Consider the following 15,079-nt stretch of genomic DNA (forward strand, 5'->3'; position numbering starts at 1 on the left):
TCTAGTTTCGACTTAATGACTACTGTACTCCAGTTTGTTTAATCATATATATACTTTTCGTTTTGAGTATTTTATTCTTTCAGGTATTGACTAAACTGCGGTTAACCTATGTATTTTTTTCGAAGAAAAATTTCTTGTGCTTATAGGTCAAACTCCAATATCTCTATCTCTTCCAAATCTTCAAACTACTAAAAACTAAATCTTTATTTAAAATCCTTGAATCTAAACTCATACATATTATCAATTAAAATTAGTTAATTTTAGGAAAAGAACAGTTCTGCAAACTATGATTGCATGGATTAACTAGTGGTGCAAACCATAACAAAAAATTGAATTAGGAATGAAATACAATATTGAAAGTACCTAGTTTCACACTTTTTAGCATATACTAGCGAATTAATTATGTCTTAAACAAAACGTAAATTGTGGATGAGAGTCCTAGCTAGAAAAGTCTTACGGATGGGAAAGGTGTATATATCATCAAGTTCGTGTAATAACTTAAAAACTGCTACTTGGATCATCAAAAACGTCAATAAAAGTGAACGCGTGATTTTGTATCAGTTTTGCTTTTTATCATTTGTCCCTAAAAAGACGGCTAAAATGATGTTGAAATTGTTGTTCTGATGTAATGATGAATTTTGTCTTCGCCGGTCTATATGCACTCTTAATAGACAATTATGACTATAAAATGATGAAAGGATATCATATTTGTTGGTATAAGAGATGTTAGAAAGTTTTAGTTAATGGGAAAAGGAATTGAGGGTAAAGAAGAAAAACTAAAAGACGACTACGAGTCTTAGGATTCTCTTTCATTGAAAAGCCTTGTGGTTGTGCGTTTGCTTTTTACTATATGAAGTAAGACCCACACCACATTTAGTTAAAGAAAATTACAAATTTTTACCCCTTCATGTAAACGCGTAGACACGTGCGAACGTCGACATATCTACATATAATAATACGTGTTGGGGTAGGAAGAAAAAAACAAAAACTTTACTGACGACGAAGATTTTGTATTGGAGAAAAAAGTAGGAAAGAACCTATTTTGACGAACGGCTACGATATACACACACCAGATAGGTTGATCTATAACCTTTTCCTACTACTAATCTTACCCTTTTATCGTGGGGAGAGAGAGGGAGAGAGGGAGAGAGAGAGGGAGAGAGAAAGAGGGAGAGAGAGAGAGGGAGAGAGAAAGAGTGAGAGAGAGAGATGAGTTTGATGAATCCCTATGAGAAGGGTTTAAGTTTCGGATCCCCAAGCTTCATTGAATGGCTTAAACCTCCATCTTCTCCTTCTGTGTTATATCGTATGAAGACAAGAGATGCTATATCAAGATCAAATCACCACCAGAGTCAGATGAACATGTTGGAACGATCTCTATTCTTATACCAACCACAACTTAACACCTCTATCCAATGCTTGCCTCTTCTAAACAAGCTCATGGAAAATAAGAGTCGTCAAGCCTTGGATGACATTAAAGAAGAGAGTAAGGATGATGTGGTTACTCTCCAAATCGGATTTCCTAATTATCACCGTGGTAACTCGGCGGAGGAGGATGACTCTGACACAACTTCTGATCATCAGAAGAAACCCATCAAGAAAGAGATAATAGACGATGGCGTGGTGCTGATGAAAAAGAGGAGAAAGATGAAGTATGATGAGGAGGTGATTGATTCTGATATGGAAGTCTGTGGGAAGAGGTTTTGGATACCAAGTCCTGCTCAGATTCATGTCGGTCCAATGCAATTTGCTTGCTCTATTTGCAGCAAAACGTTCAATAGGTACAATAACATGCAGGTACGTCTTAATTCTCTCTGTCATCCTTAATTACCATATATGATTTGTTTTAGATATCTACGTTCATCTACAAAACTTGCATTATGTGTTAACCATCATCACTATATAGATATCATATTACCTAGAGAGAAAAAAAAAAAAATTATCACTATGTCAACTTTACCTTTGCCTTTGTCCATTCTAATATATATTCATTATATATATATATATAGTGTATGTATTTCACTAATTCACTGTTATTTTCCTAAATAAGCAAAAAAAAATCAGTAGATAAATTTATACATTTTTTTCAATTCAAAAAGAAATTTACCCTTATTATCGCAGCAAACAAAATTTTGTTTTTAAAAAGTCTTAGTTAACACCATATTTTCACACACAAAAAAGGTGTATGATCAATGTATTCCGTTATGTATTGCACTTTGTGAGTGTATATGTTAAAGCAAACGGTTAAAGAGTTTATATAATTGTATGATCAATTGATCATGCATACATTACCAATTTACCACCTACAATAATTCCTTATATAGACCATACACTTCCTTTTGTATGAATTATGTTGTACTATAATCATACATTCTCGAAGATACTAGATATATGTAGGTACACAGTACATACAGAATACTGGAAGGAATTTAATTACATTGATGACTTAATTATTACGATAATTAATCGCGGTTGGTGTATGATTCATATACAATCAATTGAGAGAAGGATTATATTGGGTAAGTAACGTCTAGATTAGTTGAGAAATCTTCAAAAATCTCTTGACTTTTTTCATTGTTTGCCTTGCCTTTTGGTTGAAAAGCCAAAAAGCAAAAGAATAATCACGGAGTGGGATTTGGTAAAGTATAATTCAGCAAGAAACCAAAAAAGGGGAGAAAACAAAAAAAAGCAATGATCATACTACTTTTACTGAATATATGCAATCGATTACTTAACCTAATGAAGATCTGGGGTAAAAAGCCTTCTAAATAAGTATCACTTGTTTCTATTTTACTTAGGATTCTCTCCTTTGCCATATATACTAGTATAAATTTACTTTGGTCCCAACTTTAATTCGAAATTAAAATCATTAAGCCATACTTTCTTTTTAAGTAGAAAACACTCATTTTTCTTACACATATAGTTTCTTAATTATTAAATTTGTGATAACCATAAGTGGAAGTGGTCAAAAGTTCGTAAGTTCTTTTATGTCAGTTAACTCTCATCCTATATGAAAATGCGCACTCATGAGCATGCATTTGAGTCCTACTGTCGATTAGTGTCACATATAATATTACTACGATAATATTCATTAGAAATATAAAAACTTTCGATAGAATTCTTATGTTCTAACGAATTTCTATATGCAAAACATGTACAGATGCATATGTGGGGACATGGATCTGAGTTCAGAAAAGGGGCTGACTCGTTGAAGGGCACAAGCACAACACAACCTGCGGCTATCTTGAGGCTGCCATGCTATTGTTGTACAGAGGGATGCAAGAACAACATCAACCATCCACGGTCTAAGCCCTTGAAAGATTTTCGTACACTTCAGACACATTACAAACGTAAGCATGGCTCCAAGCCCTTCTCTTGCGGAAAATGTGGCAAAGCCTTGGCTGTGAAAGGCGACTGGAGGACCCACGAGAAAAACTGTGATAAGCTTTGGTATTGTATATGTGGGTCAGATTTCAAGCACAAGAGGTCTCTCAAGGACCACATCAGGTCCTTCGGCAGTGGACATGCTCCTCACCCGTCTCTTTCTTTTGATGGTTTCGAGGAGGATACAGAATGTATCACCACAGAGTGAGAGTGATGTTAGATACACTGGAGAGACTGTGGAATCATCATTGAGCGACAGGTAAGATTTGAATTTTCTAATGTTGCTTCAATTAAAGCTATCCACCACAAACACAATTCAAGTCTACCAAAGAATTTCTATCTTGAAAAGGGAGAAATTCTTTGTTAGACTCGATATATAAAAAAATATAGAAATTTACCAAATAAAATGAAGCAACATTTTAAAATTTAGATCTTTTTATTGGGATTTATGGTTACGATAAGTCCACATAAAGCCCGGTGTTTGTCTAACAATTTCTTCCTTCTTTTGTCTTTTTAATGTTTGAGACATGGGTTAGTTTGAGTATTGGTGTGTTACGTACAATGCATGTGATATCATTATAGGGTTCTTGGTTTGGTGGGGGATTTTTGCTACGAAGTAACCTTAAGAAGGAGGTTTAATTATGCTCACTAACAAAAACTTCTCCTTTCTACGAGGATTGTATTTGTTGGGGAGCATTTTGTGGCTCGTGTAAACCCCTAGTTATCTTAGTGATTAGTAGCAATTAAGTATGATCTGAGTATTAATTAGGGTTTCCTTATTTAATAAGGGTGATTTATCGATTAAAAATTTGTGAAGCACGTGAATTTTCTGTTTCTCACAATGTAATTTGTAATAGAAGAGAAAATTGGTGTGCTTCACTTCATTATTGTACGATGTAATTCTCAATTAAAGACTCTTCCTTCATCTATTGTATCTCTTTTCATTACATATCATGTGCGTTCGATCTTTTTGTTGTTTACAAACGATTCACGCTATTTGTTTTTTGTTTTGTTGAACTTATAAATTTCACATCACAACAACAAAAAAAAATGTTTATATATCTGAGCTCGTAAGACTTGACACGTCATCAGAACGATTTTGACTTATATATAGATTTGTATATCGTCGAAATTTACCATAATATATTTCAATATGTGTGACACCACAAATTTAAAAAAATTGTAAAAAGCACTCACTCCTTACCATTTTGGGAAAGTGTTAGTCTCCACCGCCCAATCTCAAGCAAAATCTTTGGGACTTGGGACAAAACGACAGTGCAAAACTCTTAACAACAAGCTTCTTCGCTTGAAACAAATAACACAACTCTCTGACAAAATGATGGTATATATGTATATTTTCAATGGTAAACTTGTACCAAAGGGATCTTGAACACTCTTTAGGCAAGAACGGGATAGCCCTGGGATTGTTTTCCAGGTCACGATAGAATCTATACTCTGCTTCATAGTCATGAAGCTTTAGCTTTGCCTTGTGATTAGTATGGTAATGGTGCTTGGTTGAATTCAACTTCCCAAACCCGAAAACACTAACTTTCTCACAAACTCCCACCGCAAGCATCACAGCTTGCATACCTGACGAGTAATGAACAAGGAGCCTTCATGGTTTTTACTCCAATCAACAAACCCTTCCAAGAACTTGTTTACCGAGTAATACTTGACGATTCTAGCACACAAGACATGGAATCTCGGATCCGTGATAATCAGAGGAGCTCTATGCGATGGTTTGCAAACAGTATAATCCAAAACGTGAATGGGTTGGCAAATGTTGTACATCACAATGGGAACGAACTGTTTCGACATAGGGATGAAAATAACAACTCTGCCTTCTCCCACACTGTTACCAACCACTGCACAAGATGCGTATCTTCCTACACCTTGACTAATCTGATCAAATCTAACATGACGTTTAGGTTCATAAGCTCTTCTTCTACGAGCCCAAAGTTGTAAATTTCTCTTGAACTCTGACCAGTAACGAAGCGTTACCGGAAATTTAGAAGCAATGTCCCATGGCGATGTTGTTGTTGTTGTTGTTCGCTCGGTCTTCACATGGAGCTGAAATGGCGTCGGTGGCTTCTCCGAGTGTTGTCGTAATCAGAAATCAGATCGACCTCTTGCTTGCTTGAACTTGAGTTCGCCGGGAATTCGAGCAATGTCTCGCGTTGAATACAATCTCTTCAGTCGTCATGAGTCCGGAGGTGCCGAGCTCGGCGATCGAGTGAGAAGAGAAAAGGTGAGAAGAGAGAATAGAGTGAAACTGAAGTCAAAGAGACGACAGACGCCTTGACGTTTTGAGTTTGTATACAAAAACATTCTGTTGTTTTTTATTTTTCAAACGTCAAAATTTCCAATTTATCACACACAAATAGACCTTTTGAATGATCATCTGCTTTTCCTTATTTGACCTGTGAAATAATTTATGATCATGATGGATTCAGCCACGATTCTTCTAGGATTCATATCTGATTTTTTTAGATAAAAGGTTTCAACTTTGAATCGATATCTCTGTAAAACACTAAAAGAGATAGATGTACAGCAATTTCAAAGAAGAAGCGATCGAGTACGTGAAGCAAGCTGTTCAAGAGGACAATGTTGGCAACTACAATAAAGCTTTCCCTTTATACATGAACGCCCTTGAGTACTTCAAGACCCATCTCAAGTATGAGAAGAACCCTAAGATCAGAGAAGCTATCACCCCATAAATTCAATGAGTATCTCCGCCGTGCCGTTTTGGACGGAGGTGGGTCGGGTCCAGGAAACGGTGGTGGTGATGATGTCCACGAAGCCGAAGAGCAAGCCCAAAAAAAGACGGAGGAGATGGAGATGGAGATTCGAGCTGGGTTAGGGAAAAGCCTAATGTTAAGTGGACAGATGTTGCTGGGATTGAGAGTGCTAAACAAGCGTTGCAGGAAGCTGTGATTTTGCCTGTCAAGTTCCCACACTTCTTCACCGGTGAATTTGGATTGGAGTCTTCCATGTAATTTGATTTACTTGTATTGATCAATCTTCACTTGTTATGATTAGGCAAGAGGCGGCCATGGCGATCTTTTCTTCTCTATGGGCCTCCTGGAACTGGTAAATCCTACTTGGCTAAGGCTGTTGCTACCGAATCTGACTCTACTTTTTTCAGGTAACGTTATGTTTCGATTATAGCTCTTTCTTTCTTGTTGTAAGACTTGCCAATTGATTCACTTGGTGCAGTCTCTGATATCCTACTTAGTCATGTTTGTCACAAGCATATGATGCAGCCTGCTGGAATAGCTAGCCTATAGTTGCACATCTTTGGGTTTAAATATATGCCTCAGTTTCTTGCAATGTACCTTTACCTTGAAGGCTTTTACTCTGTCAAGTTTGCTGTGTTTATAATTGGGAACACATTGCAGCTTTTGAATTATCATTTACTTTTTTTTGTCTCCCAACCCAACCATCAGTGTGTCTTCATCGGACTTGGTCTCCAAGTGGATGGGTGAAAGTGAAAAGCTAGTATCGAACCTTTTTGAGATGGCTCGTGAGAGTGCTCCGTCGATCATTTTTGTTGATGAGATAGATTCTTTGTGTGGTCAACGTGGGGAAGGTGTAGAAACTAGGTTTCCACAATGAATTTGTTTGAGGAGGGAAACAAATTCAATAGAGTTATATCTCTAGAAAACAGATTTAAGCCTTCGAATTAAAGTAAAGAGGTAGAACTCAAAGGAATTAGGGTTTATTGCCAAGGACAAAAGGAGAACTCGATTATTGTATTTTATTTTCTACCCTTACAATGGAGAAGTCTCTCCTTCTTTATACATGTTCTAAGATTACAATATATATTCACTTTCCTTATCGGACGAAGTGAGATATGGAAAACTGCCTCATTGCTTCATTCGGCCGCCGTGCCGAAGTGGAAGTCGGCTCCTTCTTCTTCAAGGCGACACTTTGGCCGAACTGACTTCTTGTTGACCTAATCGAGCCCTTAACCGGTTTCCCGGTTAACTAATGAATTAGTATTTCTGGTTTAGCTTGGTATGTCGGGGGTGCTGAATCCCGCACCAACAATTAGTCCCCCCCAGTTCCGAATATTCGAGATTCAATTCGAATGTTTCGAACTATGGGAAGAGAATATCCGATCTAATCCATAAAAACTTAATTGATTTTACCCGGATTCTCGCGTCATCTCGCCGCGAATTGTTCGGACGATACGTGTCGTTTGCATCACATCAGCTAGCCTGGAATTCGAAGAGTCGCATAGGTCATAATTGCTTTGCGTAGGGTTGCCACCCGCTCGACTCTATAAATACGCCTCCCCTTTCGTCATTTCTCATTTTCTGCCAACAACGAAAGGTAATCTGCTCCGATCTCTCTCCTATTTATTTTGTTAGTTCCGATTTTCTTCGCACTCTCCGAACTCAGAATATGGCAAGCACATCAGAACCCATCTCTTCGCCAGAAGTCGAGGGCGAACAGCTAATTCGTCGATCTACCAGGCAGAAAACTCTCGACCCAGAGCGTACCACGCAGATCGGTGAGTCGAGTAGATCGGCTTCCGAAGTCCCACCACGCCTTGTTCGCTGTTCTGCAGGAACTTCATCTTCACAAGTATTGCCGTTGCCATCAGTTCGTCCTGAAGAGGAAAGCACCGAACTGACTCGAGGCGTACTGTCACAAGAGGAAGATCGGTTTGTTCCCTTAGGACTCTTGATCGAGGATATCGATCCCTTATTTGACCATAAAGGACAGATTGGTGGCGAAAAGAGTTTGAGTTCGTCCAAAACCGTGAACGACATGCTGAACTCATGTGGTTTATTCAACAACGAAGTCACAATTCTGATTCCTCGAGAGGACCAACGCCCTTGGAACCCTCCGGAAGGGTATATATGTCTATACGATTGTTACTTTACCGAATGTCGCCTCTTATTCCCAATCCCTGCGTTGATATCGCTCTACGCCCAAAGACGCACGATAGCGATCTGCCAATTCGTCCCCGGAGCTATTTGTAACTTTATGGCTGCCCTCACTATAGCAGCCGAAGTCGGGGTCAATATTGGAGTTCAATGTTTCGAACAGCTATCCAATTTTAAGTCATCAAAGAGTTTACACCGCTGGGAAGTGAATATGAGGCCGGCGCACAATTTCCTTGTCGGTAAAAGAGTGAGCAAATTCCAGAAGTGGATGAACCGCTACTTCTATGTCCGCGTCGATCAGTACTCACTCGCTAACCCATTGGGTTTCCATCGGAGAGTGTGGAATGAAAATCCTGGTAGACTTTATATTTTCAGCACGTTTTAATTGACTTTGGCACCTCTAACCAGTTTTAACTTTTTCGTGTCATGTTTCCAGATCGTCCATTCTGCGCGACGCGGCTAGCTCCAAACTACCATCCCGTCAGAGACGCTCTATTAACCTGAAACAATCGTCAGTCGGAGTTCATCAGCCGTATCCGTGTTGAAACAGCGATGGGCAAACCCAGGACGACGTTCCCAAGTTTTGCTAGGTCACTAGGACGAACTGCGGAACCTACCGGGGCATGTGTCCTTGAATCGGACAATCTCCAGATAATTCGCCGCGACACTCAGGCTGCCATTGAAGCTGACATCGACCCATCTCAAGGTCGAACTGAAGTCGATCCCATCCCAGACCAGACCGACGTTGACCCTACTCAGGCTTCTGGAGAAAACGTCAACACAATCGATGTCGCGGAAGAAGATATTCTCCCTTTGGCCTTAGAGAATGCCAATCTTTCGACCGAAGAACAGGATGTCCCGCAACTTGAAGCTGGATCCAAAAGAAGGAAGAAGAAACAAAAGCAAACCAGAAAAAACCCAGTCGCTGAGCCACAGCCGGTAGTGAACCGCAAACGCTCGGCGGAAGAAGCCGGACTGGAATCTGCCGATCGATTTCGCCTGGAAAGGAGAAATGATAAAACAGATCGCTTCTCCTATCATTACTTCGGCGACTATCCTCTGGTGACCAATCGTGAAGCCTCAGGCGAACTCTTCCGAACCTTGAAGACCTCCAGTCGAATCCTTCCGTCGGCGGATGATCTTGAATTTAAACAGGCGTTCCTTGATGTCGCCGAGTGCCACCTAATGGTATGCCCTATCATTTTGTTTAATTTGCTTGAAATTTCAACGGGTGAGCTGACAAACGTTCTTCGGGTTTACAGACTGCCGCCAAGATGAACACGTTGACTCAATTATACGATAGGCGTGCCAAATCCAGTAAGAAATCTGGATTGGAGCTCGAAAAGGTGAAAGAATGCGCAGAGCGAATCCGGATTGCCAGCGACGCCAAGGATACGAGGATCAAAGAGCTCGAGGCGCTTGTTGCCGAAAAAGATGGTATCATTGTCAGCTTCGAGCTGAGGATTAATGAACTGAACTCCCGAGCGCTTACGCTCGAGGAAGAGAAGAACGAACTGCAGGAATCATGCGACGGGTTAAAGGTTCAGCTCAACTTTGAAGTCAAGAGACTTCGGCGGGATCGCTGGGAGAAGGTGGAGCGAACAACAATGAAAGTGCAGACTCGACTGGATAAGGTCAAGACCTATCTACTCGAACAGGAGAAAGTTCGTCCCCTGGAGGATCTGCTAAACCAAGCTTCCGGGATACAGGAAACTGTACAATATCTGGTCGAAAATGGGGCCATCATTCCGGCGGAACGAATCAAGGAGATTGACGAGAAAAAGGCCGAAGCCGAGGAGACTGTCAAGGCGATCGAGGTCCTTGATCTGAATGAAAAAGATCTCAACATGTCCCCGGATCAACTTGGCTATGGCTTTCCCCCCCCCCGGAACGACGGCTCCAGACTCTGTCCAACATCCGCACGGTTCCAATGCCGATAGCTTTCAGGCCGATTTGACCGGTGCTTATGATACTTAGCTGTATTTTCATTTCCTTCTCTTCTTTTTCTTTTGTTGTTAATCCTACGGGTTTGAGTACCCTTGTAAAACATTGCCGACTTGTTCGGCCAATTTTCTCTTTTAATTACTGAAATTTTTATTTTATCATAAAAGGAAAAACTGATAAATTTGCATTCTTACCATTTTGCACGGAAAGTTGCCATTTTTTTAAAAAAGGGAATTTTCCTCCCAATACTCGTATAAATCTATCCGGCGCTGCCTACGGATTAAACATCCCAAGAAAAACTCTCAATCAAGACAATGTCAAGCTCGGTTAGCAGCGTGGAATCCCCACTAGTTGGTAACGATGTGCCGACGTTCTCGAATGCCGAAGCTATCAAAAGGGGGATGGCGTACTACCCGAACATCCGAGCTCCCTGGATGTTGATGTTCCACGTCAAACCGGAAGAAAGGCGCGAACTGGAAGAATTTCTTCATGAGGTGGAAGATCGCCATACGGAATATCGCGATCGTCTTGCTGCATCGGAACAAGTACAGCGAGATCTGCTACTCAAACTCGAGATGCTGAAATCTCACCCAAAGGATTGGATTAAGAAGGGGTTCGACAAGATAGCTGCTTTGCCGCCATGTCTTGTTGCGTACTGCGACGAATGCCGAAGGGAATCAGATCGGAGACCGATGCATACGGACCCTGTCTTGATCGGTGACTTCATTCCCGGCAACGTGAAGCCGTTCTACATTAACCGGCGTGCAACCGGTGCCGAGCTTGCCGAGGCCGACGCCTTTTTCCGTCAGGTAGCCACTACCCTCTTTTCTTTTTTGCTTTCCTTATGAACGATCGAAATTTGTCTTCTTCGTACTAACCCGTTGTTGATTTTCCGTTTGCAGATTGAGGGTACGCACCAAGAACTGACTCAAGATCTTCAGTACTTTCATATGAAGAAAGGCAGGATCGATCGACGGCTGAGGACTCTGGAGTCCGAGATCGCCCTACTCAAGGCGAAAAGGAAAAGAACTACTGACCTGCTCGATGAATCCGAACAGAAGGCCAGAGCATTGGAGACTCGTCCCGAGGAATGGGAAAAGACTGGGTTACAACTACTATGGCCAATGCCGAAGCGACTCAAGACGAGCATTCGCGAGATTGCTGCAAATGGCGCACCAGTTTGGAATTAGGATGTTTCGTTTGATAATAAAATACAACTGCAATATAGCAGGCGAACTTGAACTTTGCTTGTTGTAAAATCTCAATAAAACTTTTTCAGTAATAATAAGAGATTTATTTTGCTACTTTATTCTCAAAAATGTGCCAGAAGCGAGACGTCTCCCGGCTTACGTCAGGCAATTTTTATTAAGTGACGGTAGACAAAATCGATTAGAACCTTAGAAGCAGTCTATGAATTTTGAACGAAGTGTGTTTGGTCGGAGAGCGAGATACTGGGCTCGGTTTATCTCCTTTTACTTTAGTTCGGTGGCCGGAGTGCGAAATTATTCTCTGGGTTCGGCTTACCATACCGTCCGAACCAAAGGTTGAGTGCGAAATAAATACTCTGGGTTCGGCTTACCCCAACAATTAAGAGATTGGGCGCGGAATAAACGCTCTGGGTCCGGCTTATCCCAATGATTGGAAGTTCGGGTGCGAAATAACGACTCTGGATCCGGCTTATCCCGAAAAATAGTAGGTAGTTATACCAGCTGATCACCTGGCCAGGGTGTCAACAAGGGGTGAGTTCGGTACGAACAAATAGATACTTAGTCCCAGTCGGGCTAAGGTATACGTATGAGTATATAGTTTTTTTTTTGTTTGTTTTTTTTTTGAAGGAATTTCCTTTTTCTGGAAATAATGAACGTGCTTTATTAAATGCGCTGCGCGGTCTTTGAGAATTATTCTCGGGACCTCGCGAAAATCACGCTGCACTCTGATTGGTGGATTCAGCGGCGGTTACTTCCCGTAATCCTGTATAAATAGGATTGAGAGTTTGGGAGATCATTCTAACTTCCACAACTTTCCAAAATATTGAGAGAAAGAGATGGTGACTACTCGATCTGCGTGGCTAAAACGGGCTCTGGAAAGGTTAACCGCTTCGTCGAGTGGTTGCAACCAAACTGAATCGTCGGATGATTCCTCTGCCCAAGAGGGCGTAGAGACTTTCCGAGTACGCACACTTGTCCCACCTGTTGATATGGCGGGTGTAGAAGGGAGCCTCGTGTGTCAAGAACTCCGAAGGTATCGGGCTCGCCGCTATAGGTTGGGGGCTCACCTTATGGCGAGACGTCGTAGACTGGCCGAAGTCTGTCGGCTTTACCGTTTGGACGGGACTATTCGGGTCCTGCACGAATTAATCGCCGAAGGCTTCTTCTTGGAGAAGTGGCGTATGACCGGGCTGCTTGCCGCGCGTACGGCGTGCCAAGAACTGGTGGCGAGTATGGAGGTGCCTGTCTTTTTTGAGGACGACTGTCAGCCCCTCGAAGATACCGCGCACCCGTTTACCGTGGATATCTGGGCCTACCGGGCTTCCATAGAAAGGTTAAGGCGGTACGCCAATTTCTTGGAATCGGCTGGTCCGGTTTTCCGTGAGAGGCACCTGGTCGAGGGCCCGTGCGCCTTCCTGGAAGACTTGGTGTCAAGAGGCGTTGAAGTTCCGAGGGCTAAGGCAAGCTCGTCAGTTCTGGCGAAGCGAACTGGATAAGGTAGCAGTAGAAGAACCGCTGGCAGACGATCTGTCAGGTCCGCGGCCTCCACTTCGTCTACTGGACTGCCCCAGATAGTGACAGCGAAGCCCTGACCGCTCCGGACGTTTTTTTTTTATTTTTTATTTATTTATTTATTTTTTTTGTTTTTAGGAGAACTCAGTCGTTGAAGGGATTTTCCCTCTTTGCGTCTCTTTTCTCTGTTTTCTTTTTTGTGTTGGTCATCGCTCCAAAGCATGTAATGGGGATTGACTTCTTTAGAAAAACTTAATTTTAATTGGAATTATCAAACCGTGTAAGAGAAATCAAATCCATGGTCGATATTTCGTACATTAGATCAGCTTGGCGCCGAACTGAATGTATTCGAATAATAAGAAGAAGTTTTTCAACCGGAAAAAACTTTATTAATATATTAGCTGCATTCACCTCATCTTTAAAAGATAAGGAATTGCCTACGTACCCCGAAGTGGGGATCAAGCCAACCGTAGTTCGTACTACAAAAGAAAGATAAATGGAGTTCGGAGTCCCGAAAACTCCTGGGTAGGATCATAACAGCGACTTAGCTGTAATAACGTTTCAAGTGGGCTGCGTTCCACGAGTTTTTGATCCGTTCCCCAGCCATGGTTACGAGTTCGTAGACGCCTGGACGAACCGCTCTAGACACGAGGTATGGACCCTCCCATCGAGCGCCGAGCTTACCGGCGTTCACTTCCTTGGTGTTCTCGAAAACTTCTCTACGAACTAGATCGCCTTCGTTGAAACGTCGCTGACGAACAGTCTTATTATAGTATCGAGCTGCTGCGTCTTGGTAATGTTGCACTCGAACTAATGCTTTATGCGCAACTCCTCGGCAAGGTCGTTGTGGTCGATCAGCATTTTGTCATTGAGTTCGGGATTATCGACCATCATAGTACGGCGAAGTGTCGGGACTCCTGCTTCGGCCGGGGCAAGTGCTTCGAGACCATATGCGAGGGAGAAGGGGGACTGTCCTGTGCTTCGCCGTGGGGTTGTGCGATATGACCATAGTACACCGTCCAAGTGGTCTGCCCATGCTCCCTTCCTTCGACCGAGTCGTTTCTTGAGTCCGTCGACGATCGACTTATTCGTGGCTTCAGCTTGACCATTACCTTGCGGGTACCGAGGAGTCGAAGTGCTGAGACGGATTCCCCACAGACGGCGCCAATTGTAGAAACTAGGTTTCCACAATGAATTTGTTTGAGGAGGGAAACAAATTCAATAGAGTTATATCTCTAGAAAACAGATCTGAGCCTTCGAATTAAAGTAAAGAGGTAGAACTCAAAGGAATTAGGGTTTATTGCCAAGGACAAAAGGAGAACTCGATTATTGTATTTTATTTTCCACCCTTACAATGGAGAAGTCTCTCCTTCTTTATACATGTTCTAAGATTACAATATATATCCACTTTCCTTATCGGACGAAGTGAGATATGGAAAACTGCCTCATTGCTTCATTCGGCCGCCATGCCGAAGTGGAAGTCGGCTCCTTCTTCTTCAAGGCGACACTTTGACCGAACTGACTTCTTGTTGACCTAATCGAGCCCTTAACCGGTTTCCCGGTTAACTAATCAATTAGTATTTCTGGTTTAGCTCGGTATGTCGGGGGTGCTGAATCCTGCACCAACAGAAGGCAATGAAAGTGAAGCTTCAAGACGTATCAAAACAGAGCTTCTTGTGCAGATGCAGGTGAGAAGATTATTAGAATTCTGGGGATGAATTATTAGGAGAAACATGACTTCTTTCTCTCTCTCTCTATTTCTCTTTTATTTTAGGGTGTCGGACACAATGATGAGAAATTCCTTGTTCTAGTAGCAACAAATACACCGTATGCTCTTGATCAGGTGAAACTCATAAGAGTGGATTGGTGTTTTTGAATTAGTTTCCAGCTTTAGAATAATACTCAATACCTTGTTCATTGCAGGCTATTCGGCGACGTTTTGATAAGCGTATCTATATCCCTCTACCTGATGTCAAGGCTCGTCAGCACATGTTCAAAGTACTGAATTGTCTTAAAACTTTTCTCATAGTAAATTCAGGAGACCCAATCCTAATGATATTCGTGTATGAATCAGGTGCATTTGGGGGATACTCCTCATAATTTGAAAGAAGCTGATTTTGAATATTTAGCTTGCAA

The 15,079-nt window shown here is 41.8% G+C and overlaps 3 protein-coding genes and 1 pseudogene across 4 annotated transcripts; 3 read left to right on the forward strand and 1 right to left on the reverse strand.

Moving 5' to 3' along the window:
• The first annotated feature begins 1,010 nt into the window (after nucleotides 1–1,010).
• On the forward strand, nucleotides 1,011–4,313 carry LOC104722471 (zinc finger protein WIP3-like). Its single transcript, XM_010440637.3, has 2 exons — nucleotides 1,011–1,797; nucleotides 3,161–4,313. The coding sequence occupies exons 1-2, from the start codon at nucleotides 1,210–1,212 to the stop codon at nucleotides 3,590–3,592; spliced, it is 1,020 nt and encodes a 339-aa protein (XP_010438939.2). The 5' UTR covers nucleotides 1,011–1,209; the 3' UTR covers nucleotides 3,593–4,313.
• A 429-nt stretch (nucleotides 4,314–4,742) lies between these two features.
• On the reverse strand, nucleotides 4,743–5,587 carry LOC104727765 (beta-1,6-galactosyltransferase GALT29A pseudogene; annotated as a pseudogene).
• A 210-nt stretch (nucleotides 5,588–5,797) lies between these two features.
• Nucleotides 5,798–11,527, forward strand: LOC147933742 (uncharacterized). 2 transcript variants are annotated; one of them, XM_087474150.1, is made up of 3 exons: nucleotides 5,798–6,529; nucleotides 8,716–11,032; nucleotides 11,126–11,527. In XM_087474150.1, exons 2-3 carry the CDS (start codon nucleotides 10,538–10,540, stop codon nucleotides 11,411–11,413), a joined length of 783 nt encoding a protein of 260 aa, XP_087330276.1. In that variant the 5' UTR covers nucleotides 5,798–6,529; nucleotides 8,716–10,537; the 3' UTR covers nucleotides 11,414–11,527. The 2 variants fall into 2 exon arrangements, with proteins under 2 accessions (XP_087330276.1, XP_087330275.1); XM_087474149.1 differs by having other exon boundaries at nucleotides 5,898–11,032.
• On the forward strand, nucleotides 5,928–6,380 carry LOC104722472 (vacuolar protein sorting-associated protein). Its single transcript, XM_087474151.1, is given in 4 exon segments — nucleotides 5,928–6,095; nucleotides 6,097–6,164; nucleotides 6,166–6,199; nucleotides 6,201–6,380. Coding segments are annotated over 4 exon segments (450 nt in total).
• Nucleotides 11,528–15,079: the final 3,552 nt, after the last annotated feature.

This window comes from Camelina sativa, chromosome 11 (assembly GCF_030686135.1).
Source record: "Camelina sativa cultivar CO46 ecotype springtype chromosome 11, ASM3068613v1".
NCBI lineage: Eukaryota > Viridiplantae > Streptophyta > Magnoliopsida > Brassicales > Brassicaceae > Camelina > Camelina sativa.